The 9,847-nt window shown below is 29.9% G+C and overlaps 1 protein-coding gene across 1 annotated transcript; it reads right to left on the reverse strand.

Moving 5' to 3' along the window:
- Window positions 1-8,076: 8,076 nt before the first annotated feature.
- LOC106424809 (carboxymethylenebutenolidase homolog) lies at window positions 8,077-9,459 on the reverse strand. Its single transcript, XM_013865558.3, has 3 exons — window positions 9,196-9,459; window positions 8,803-9,089; window positions 8,077-8,714 (listed from the first exon to the last, which is right to left on the reverse strand). The coding sequence occupies exons 1-3, from the start codon at window positions 9,310-9,312 to the stop codon at window positions 8,186-8,188; spliced, it is 933 nt and encodes a 310-aa protein (XP_013721012.1). The 5' UTR covers window positions 9,313-9,459; the 3' UTR covers window positions 8,077-8,185.
- Window positions 9,460-9,847: the final 388 nt, after the last annotated feature.

A 9,847-nucleotide genomic window follows, 5' to 3' on the forward strand; every position in this document is an offset into this window, starting at 1 on the left:
TTTGTGTCTTTCATTCCAATTTTTTCTTGCAAAATGAATTCTTCATTAGGTAATAATTCTCACACAAAAAAAAAAAATTAACATAGATATTTGAGTATTCGTACACCCTACACACAAACTCTACCCTATTTGCCTTATTTCTCCCTAATTTTCTTCCCCCCCATCTACTCATCGTCTCTCCATTCTATAGTATTCCACTTCTTTTAGTATATTCAGCTAATTTGCTCTAGATATTTTGACAACAAATTTCATCAAAGAAAAAAAACATTTATATCTTTATTTTACAGATATATAAATATAAATAGTTATTTAAAAAAATAACATAATATATATAGGAGGAATTTCACTTATACCATTTTTGTGATACCATTATTCATGTTTACCATCAACAAATAAACATTTTCAAAAATACATTTTTTTCATTAAACGGTAAAAGACTCTTATACCATTGGTCATTATATATATAATAAATAAATATTTAAATAAATAAACCTTAAAACTTAATTCTAAATCGTAAATCATCAACCTTAAATCATTTTGTTTTTTGAAATACGAACTATAAACCTCTAAACCTCAACTCTAAACCCTAAACCATAAAAGCAAATTCTAAACCCTAAACCCTAAACCTTTTACTCTAAACCCTAAAACATCAGCTCTAAACCCTAAAACCCTAAACTTCAGCTCTAAACCCTAAACCCTCAATACAAAACCCTAAACTATAAACCATAAACTCTAAAAAATAAACTCTAAACCCCAAAAAATTAACCCTAAACCCTAAAAACATCAACTCTAAACCCTAAACCTTCAACTCTAAACCCTAAATTCTAAACACTAAACCCTAAAAGCCTAGAGCTGATGTTTAAGGGTTTAGATTTGAAGGTTTAGGGTTTTAGGGTTTAGGGTTCGAATGTTGGAAAAATAGAGGATTTAAGGTTTATGTTTAGGATTTAGAGTTGATGTTTTAGGGTTTAGATTTGAAGGTTTAGGGTTTCAAGTTAATGTTTCGGGTTTAGGTTTTAGAGTTGATGTTTGAGGGTTTAGGGTTTAGAGTTGATGATTTAGGGTTTAGAGTTGAAGGTTTAGGGTTTAGAGTTGAGAGGTGGGGTAGGATAGGGTTTTTGGAATATGAAATTTAGGATTCTAATAAATATATAAATAAATACTTAAAAATAAAAATAAAATTTCAAAAACAAAATTCAAAAAAATATATATTAAAAAGTATAATTCGAAAACATAAAAAAAAAATTATTTTTTTATTTTTATTTATTTAAAAAATGATTTATTATATATATAGAGAACAAGGGTATAAGAGTCTGTTGCCACTTGATAAAGAAGGTATTTTTGAAAACGTCCCTTGTATTTTTGAAATTATACTTTTCAATTCTAAATTTATTTATTGTTTTCAAAATATATATTTTCAAAATTATTGTTTGAAATTTTATTTAGAAATCCAAAAATATTATTGAAACTATTTTTAAAATTGGGAAAATTGCCAAAAATGACTTAAAACTTGATTTTGAATACAAAAGTGTATCCCAAATTCAATCAAATGCAAAAGTAGTCCAAAATGCTAGTAAAATTACAACAACCTCCTTAAGACCAAACAAAAAACTTGTATTGAGTTTTACCATTACAACCCTCTGTGTGAGAAGACTTACAAAGAAGTTTTCTCTGAGAAGACTTCTCTCGTTCAGTAGATCTTTAAAATGATTTAAATTTTTTATAAAAAATATTTTGATAGAAAAAAAATTGAAATCATATAATAATAAACATTTCTAAATGAAGTAAATTTATTTATACTAAAATTTAATTATTTTCAACGTAGATGAGTGAATGTAAATTAACTCATGATAGTTCTTGTTTTAGGGTTTGGTAATATATGTTATAGCATTGTTGGTATTTTTAGTGTTAGATTTTGAAATCTTATCTTCTTCTTTATTTTAAATTTTTTTTGACCTATATGTGTTTACTTACTATCTAATAACTTGATTTAAACATTTTTTAAGTATCTTAAAAGTTTAAAGAAGTGGTTTTTTGCTTTGTTATTTGACTATAGGGTATGGAAGACTCACAAAAGAGTTCTTGGGAAGTCTTCTGACATATCCCGCCTAAATTTAGAAGAATTTCGGTTTTCCGCCTAAATCGAAATCTTCCTGAAGTCTTCTAGAGAAAGTTTTCTCATGTATTAAATCTTAAAAGTAATTAATAAATATTATGAAAGAATCAAAATCATGTATTACTAAACATTTCTAAATGATAGAAATTTTGTTTTACTAAAATTGATTTATTTTTAACCAGATGAGTGAATGTAGATTGAGTCATGATAGCCTTTAGTGTAGGATTTGGTAACATATGTTATATAATATTGTTGGTATTTTTTTGGGTTAGATTTTGAAATTTATCTTTTTATTTTTTTTTTAGTTTGACCTATATGTGTTTAGTGACTATCTAATAACTTGATTTAAACAATTTCTAAGTTTATTTTAAGTTTAAAGAAGTGTTATTTGTTTAGTTATTTGATTATAGGGCCTGGAAGACTCCGACAAAAAACTTTGGTTTAGGGTTTAGTAACATATGTTATAGTATTGTTTGTATTTAAGGTTAAATTTTGGAATCTTAACTTTTTTTTAAAAAAATTGACATACATATGTTTAGTTTTGTGTATATTAAACATTTTACAAGTTGATTTTAAGTTTAATGAATTGCTATTTGATATTTAATTAGTTATTTGATTAGATTATGGCTTGGAAGACTTCTAGAAAACTTCCCAAGAAGACTTCTAGAATATTTTTCAAGAAGACTTTCCAAAAATATTTCCATAAGGCTTCCCAAGAATACTCTCGGAAGACATATTACCACCTAAATTTTAATAGAATTTTGGTTTTCCGCCTAAATTTTAGTAGAATTTAGATTTTTTGCCTAAATAGAAGTCTTTAGAAATGTTCTCATATATTTGATTTTAAGGTGTAGAAGACTTCCCAAGAAGTCTTCTGTATCGAAAATATTTAACCTAATTGTAATTTTGTTTCCATATATAAAGAAAATTTACACATTCTCTTTCTTCCTCTCAAATGGCTGCAACAAAAACGTAATGTTTCTCACTCTAAAACTCTCCAACCTCTCTCTAATCTGTTTGAACATCAAAACACCAAACTTTAAATCCATTTCTCATTTTTTTCTTATGTCTTCTCACTTTCTTTTTGCGGGTTTTTCATTACATGGTTCTCATCTTTCACTCTTTCAAAGGTAGATCTATAAATTTTGGATACATATTATTGTGTGTTTTATATATTAGATTTTAAAAAGCTATAGATTCAACCTAATGTGACTGTTTTATTTATTATTTAAGCATAAAATAATATTTTTGAAGTTTTTCTCTGTTTTGAAGCCATTTGAATGTTTTTAAATTTGCAGGTTTTTCAGATCTGAGACCAATTTTGAAAGACTTCTCAGAAGACTCTCGGAAGACTCCTCGGCAAGTCTTCTAATGCATTTTATGCTAGAAGACTAGAAGACGTTCCACGAAGTCTTCCGAAGTTTTCTGCCATAATTGTTTGGCTCACGCCTGTTTAACACCCGATCAAACCACCCTAGGCTAGCATTCTTAATCATCTGAAAAACCGTCAACCCAAACCTGTTACTTGTGCTTTACGTTTTCTTAGTTTTAATCATTGATTGTTTTAGCTTGATATTGAACCCATAGAGATAAATTTTAAATAGTTCATCTGGAATTGAATCTAAAATATTACAACAACCACTATTAACTTGTCAGTAGTAAAGATTCAATTTTAGTGTATCAACTTAAACAACACTGTCTCCGGTGTTATACAATATGATCGGCGAAATAAATAAATAAAAACTATAAAAAAATTAACAAGGAAAATGGAAGTATATCAGGAGTCTGATAAGAAATGTCGATCGATACAATTAAATATTTTCTTTTTCCTATATTATGTTAAAACTTTAATCAGAATAATGTGTAAAATTTATTGAAATTACAAATATATATAATATTGCACATAATGATGTAATTAAATTATATTAACTATTTTTAAATATGATTTAAAAAATATAAATTATAAATTCATTATGTCATATCAAAAGATAATTTTCATTCAATTATTAAAAATTAAGAATTTTATGTACCAAATACTACAAGAATAAAATAATAATATAATATGTTTTGACAAAATAAATTATATATAAAATATAAACCATATATATTAATTATATGAGAACATTTCTAGAAGACTTCTATTTAGGCAAAAAATCTAAATTGTATCGATCGACATTTCTTATCAGACTCCAGATATACTTCCATTTTCCTTGTTAATTTTTTTATAGTTTTTATTTATTTATTTCGCCGATCATATTGTATAACACCGGAGACAGTGTTGTTTAAGTTGATACACTAAAATTGAATCTTTACTACTGACAAGTTAATAGTGGTTGTTGTAATATTTTAGATTCAATTCCAGATGAACTATTTAAAATTTATCTCTATGGGTTCAATATCAAGCTAAAACAATCAATGATTAAAACTAAGAAAACGTAAAGCACAAGTAACAGGTTTGGGTTGACGGTTTTTCAGATGATTAAGAATGCTAGCCTAGGGTGGTTTGATCGGGTGTTAAACAGGCGTGAGCCAAACAATTATTCAAATTCAATTAAGAGCAAGTCTAGAACTCGGAACACTATGAGTAGATCATCCCACTCTCGTGGAGCTTCACCTTTTGTCAGTCGATCTCAGTACTTAAACTGTCGGTTGGGCTGATACACGATGACAAACATTAAAGATCAACTCCGATTTGTTCACAAGACACCCTAACATCTACTTTCTCTGGCTAAGGATGCAATGCTTATTCATTCAATGTCTAGTAACTTATAACACTTTTGATGCATAAGTTAAGCCTAATTTCATATACAAAGTTATCAGTTTAGCATAAGGAATAAGTGTTGGAATGAATGAAGACAATCGATTTATCAACCTATCTATGTTTAGCTCCCGGATCTAACACCCTAGACTAATCAAGCTGACTACCCAAACATAAAACAAGAAAACACAGAGATAGAGACATAATAAAACATGAATACGATTGCAGTGAAATAAAAATAGGGTTCGGGGAGTTCTTCTCTAAATCGAGAGAAATTAATCCTTCTCCCTTTACAAGGTAGAAAATCACAACAATGATAGCTCTAGAGTCTGGTTTTCTCTGTAAAAACCAGCGTAGAAAGTAAAGGAGATGATAAAAAGAATATATATGAGGTTCGTGCAGCCGGAAGAAAAAGATGGGATAAGTAGGGCAAATCCCAAAATATCTTGGTAATTTCCTTAATCATCGTGAGCGGCTGCTCCATATGATCACCCACCAGGCTGCTCTACCTGGCTGCTCCGCACGAAAACTCCAATTCTCATGCTTTTGTTCATGTGCCCCTCCAAGAGCCTCCATATCTACTCCGGACCTGAATTGACTCAAAAAGGACTAGAAAGACTCGATAAGAACTTAAAAACAATATAGAAAACATATGTACAATGTGTCAAAACACAACATATCATAAGTTTGGGAAAGGTAGTTATTGAGTCGTTTTATAGAGTCAAAATAGAGTCAAATAGGGGTATTGATCTTTTTCTTGGAACAAACCGTTTAACCAATTTCTAGCACTATTCTTTGAGGTTATTGATTGCAGGATGTACTGAATGGAAACACCAAAGGGGATCACCTGCTATTAACATCCATGCTTTCAGAAAATGTTTGAAGGAACCAAAGTTGACCTTCAACCTTATCTACATAATTTGCCTGTCTTGGGGCTTGGAATACGCTGGATCAGATTCATTATGCATGTTTATAAGTTAAAAGTCTGTGTGTTTTTACTTTCACTCTTTTCTCTCTTCGTCGTCTAGAAAAAAAAAAAAAAATTGCGATGATTTTTTAAGATGCACATGGATAGAAATTTTTTCTATAACCTCATTATTCTAATTCAAAGAAATGATTACACATTGTTGGAAGCCAGAGGTAGAAACATTTCTCATGACTCCACTGTTCGCCTACATTTTCCAAACCCGCAAGGTCTGGTGAAGAATTGGAATCGCAGTGGGACTGTCCACAGATCAACCCCTCTAACAACTCTAGCCCGAAGTATAAATTACCAGATAATTAGATTACATATCTAGGTTAGTTAATAGTTACTAGATCTTGACCCGCACGACTGTGCGGGTTTTATTTATAAAATATTATAGATTATGCAATATAATATGTCAATAAATTAATATAATTTGGTGTTATATATTATCTAATTTTATAGTAATATTTATGTGGCGTATAATATTACTACTATAAATTTTATGAATTTTGTATTTTTGTAACAAAATTTATTTTCAAAACAATATTATGTAACAATACTGATTTACATAAATTTTGTTTTATTTCTAAAATTGGAATATATATAGAAATTAAATTAAGTTGAACCTACATAATAGAAAATTTGGTATATAGTGATTAATTAAACCAATTAAGTATAGCTGTTTAAATAATAAACCGAATTGGCTTATAAAACTTTAGTCTACTGTTATTAAAGTCTGTGTAAATTAATAAAGATCAAATGTTTCATCTATTAAGGGAAGTGTAAATTAATTGTATTACATGGTAAAAGCATTTAAAGGTACGACTTCTAAGGGTATGACTGGTTTCCCCGCTACCACTCGCAAACGCAGCTTTTGCGGTTGGTAGCGGTTGTTGGCGTTTTGCAACAATCACTCAAACAGCTCTATACCGCTTCAAACTGGTCTAAACCTCATAAATTCAAAAACTGGTTTCAGCTAGCGTTTGCGGTTACATGTTTGCGGTTACAGGAGGATAATTGTTTTTAAAAAAATAATATAAATACAAAAATAAAAATATTCAATAAAAATTTTAAATTGGAATTATAAAAATACTAAAATATATCTATTATATTTTAATTAATAATATAAAATTTTAAAATAAAAATATTTTCTATTATTTTTAAAAATTTAAAACTATAACTTTCTAAATATAATTTTTATATTTATTATAATATTATGATTTTTGATATTTTTATAATTATATAAAATGTAAATATTGTCAATTTATTATTTAACCGCTACTGCATTTGGTAGTTAACCAGTCATAAGTATCTCGCAAACGCACCAATTTCTAATCGCAAAACCAGTCGTACAAATCTCAAAACCGCTAGAAACCGCAACCACTCGCATCCGCAAACTCCAGCAACCGCAACCGCTGCGTTTGAACTAGTCAGGCCCTGAGTGATCTAAATTAAAAACAAAATCACATATGAAATAAGTCATAATTTATGTGCTCAATAGATAAGATATGTTTATTTTTAAATTAGAAATAGAAATAAATATTTATTTTTTAAAAAATGTTTTAAAATATTTCTTAAATTTAATTTTGAAAATAAATTCAATTTGAAATTATTATTAGAGAAACTCTATGATAGTCTTTTTTAGTTTATCTTCACAAAATAGCTCTCAATAAAAAAAATGACCAAAATAAGTTTTATTAAAGGGTAAAAATCCTATGTAAACTAATATAAACTTAGGCGTTACACTTAAAGGATATAATTTTGGGGATAGTGTTTCAAATTTTGAAAAATAAAAAAAGTTATTCAAAATTTTAAAATAAAAGGGGTTATTTTGGTAATTTTCTTTTTCGAGGGTAATTTTGTGACAAAAACTTATAAACGAGCTATTTGAGAGAGTTTCCCTTATTATTATCATTAAAATATTATTAAAAGTATTTTTTTTATAATTATTAATTTTTGTTTACAATCAAAACTAAACTAAAATTTAGTTTCTAATTATACTTTGCGCGATAATTAAAATTTTAAATAACTAATTTCGAAAATATGTTTTAAAAAGATTCTAAAGATATTTGTAGATTTTGTTAGAAATTTATTTAAGATATTTATTAGTATTTCAAATAAAAATAAAAATATTAAAAGATATTATAATTAAGTTATGTAAAATTTAATAAATTTTTTTAGGGATAGCTCAAATAAAAAAATCATAAATGAAATAAGTCATAACTTCTATTGTAATAGTGCATATGGTAAATTTATTTATTTAATTAGTTGAAGTTTTTATTTAATCGGATCCAACAAGAATCCGAGTTCATTTTAATGGGATGTACATAAAGAAGAGAAAACATTAGTTCCCAAGAAGCAAATGTTGATGTACCCAATTCCTCATGACCGAAAAGGCTTCCTCCGCGTCTCTATCATCTTCCGGTGTCTCCGGGCGGTGAACAAAGCCGTGGCTTCTTCCTTCAAACACCAGAACCTTTGACTCTTCACCAATCTTCTCCACAATTTCTTTCAAACCCTCCACTTGGCAAAGCGGGTCTATGTCCCCGGCAATGAACAAGACCGGGACGTTCACGTCTCCGGCCACCGCAGAGTTAATTCTCGTCCCATAGAAAGAAATTCCGGTGCTGAAGTAACCGTTCTTGTCCGCGGCTAAAACGTCCACCACGCGTCCACCTCCAAAACAGAATCCTATCACTCCGAGCTTCTTGGATATCCCGGCCGCTGCAAACTCATCAACCATCCATTCGGTCAAGGTCGTTGTGTCTTTGAGGATCCGGTTCATGTCATGTCCTCTTCTCCATTCCTCGTATTCAGACCCTGGTCGGTTTTTCGACCATGAATCTCCACGGAACAGGTCCGGGACAAGAACACTGTCTCAAAACAAAAGAATAAATTTACAATTTGAATCATCAAGTTTGGAATTTTAGATAGAAAGAAGAAAATGTAGAAGACGGATACTTGTAGCCATTGCAAGCGACACGATAAGCGAAGTCGCTGGTGGAGGAATCTTGGAAGCCGAAGACATCAGAGAGTAGAAGCAATCCAGTCCCGTTGTTATTCTTTACCGCCGTTAACAGGTGAGCTTCTACGCCGTCAATTGACACTTCTGTTCTGTTAACCAGCTCACAAGTTTCTTCTTCGTCATCGTCTACCTGTACGTTAACGGCGCCGTCAGAGGTTTCGAGCGCAGATGGATTTTTCATAGACCGTTGTCTCCGGGAGCAGCTCGTGATATGTTTACCGATCTGACAAAAGATTAGTTTAAACCCAATCAATACTTAAGATTTTTAGTGCTTTTATTTCTGAGTGATAATGACGAAAGGAGCTAATTAGTAAGATGCAGAGATGTACAGAGGGAGGAAGAGGTAAAAGGCACGAAGGACGCAGACGGTGGCCGCCGTGCCGGTTGAACAGTGGTTGTGCTCCGGTTTTAATGGAGTAGGAAAGAGATGCCAAGGACGCAGCCATTGTAAGTATCTTTCCAGGATCAAGGGTCCAGAACTTCCCAATAATTTGTTTGGATATTTGTTGTTGAAATTAATAACAAGTGGAGGACACTGCGATCAGAATAATATGTTTAAAAAAAAGAAAATTTCATGTAGGGATAACTTTTTTTCGTCATTTCAGAGATTAATTTAACTAAGATATTTTATAGAGTCAATTAGTTAAAAACGCTGGGAGAAGTTGGAAATTAGGTAAATGCACGTGATGAGACAAGTTGTGTTTTTATCAACAAAAATACCATGGTGTGAAATTTAGAGTATTGAGTTAATTATGAAAAAAATTTGTATATAGAATGCTATTTCACTATTTTATAAGGCTGGATAAACTAAAAACTTAGCCTAAACAGAATATGGAAAACAACGAGACTTTATTCTCAGACGCCTTTATTGGAAAATATCTATTCTTCATATTCTCTCTCTATTTTCAATACCATTTTGTATTTGCAAACCCTATACTAACATTCCATTTATTTATTATATATCATCCACCTCATAACATT

Source organism: Brassica napus, chromosome C6 (assembly GCF_020379485.1).
Source record: "Brassica napus cultivar Da-Ae chromosome C6, Da-Ae, whole genome shotgun sequence".
NCBI classification, from domain to species: Eukaryota; Viridiplantae; Streptophyta; class Magnoliopsida; order Brassicales; family Brassicaceae; genus Brassica; species Brassica napus.

Bases quoted from the DNA above. Each gene is read 5' to 3' on its own strand.
- LOC106424809 (XM_013865558.3), bottom strand. From the start codon at position 9,312: ATGGCTGCGTCCTTGGCATCTCTTTCCTACTCCATTAAAACCGGAGCA. The intron at 9,090-9,195 runs GTACATCTCTGC...ATCTTTTGTCAG, and splicing joins TTTTACCTCTTCCTCCCTCT to ATCGGTAAACATATCACGAG. The intron at 8,715-8,802 runs GTATCCGTCTTC...GTTTTGAGACAG, and splicing joins GTCGCTTGCAATGGCTACAA to TGTTCTTGTCCCGGACCTGT.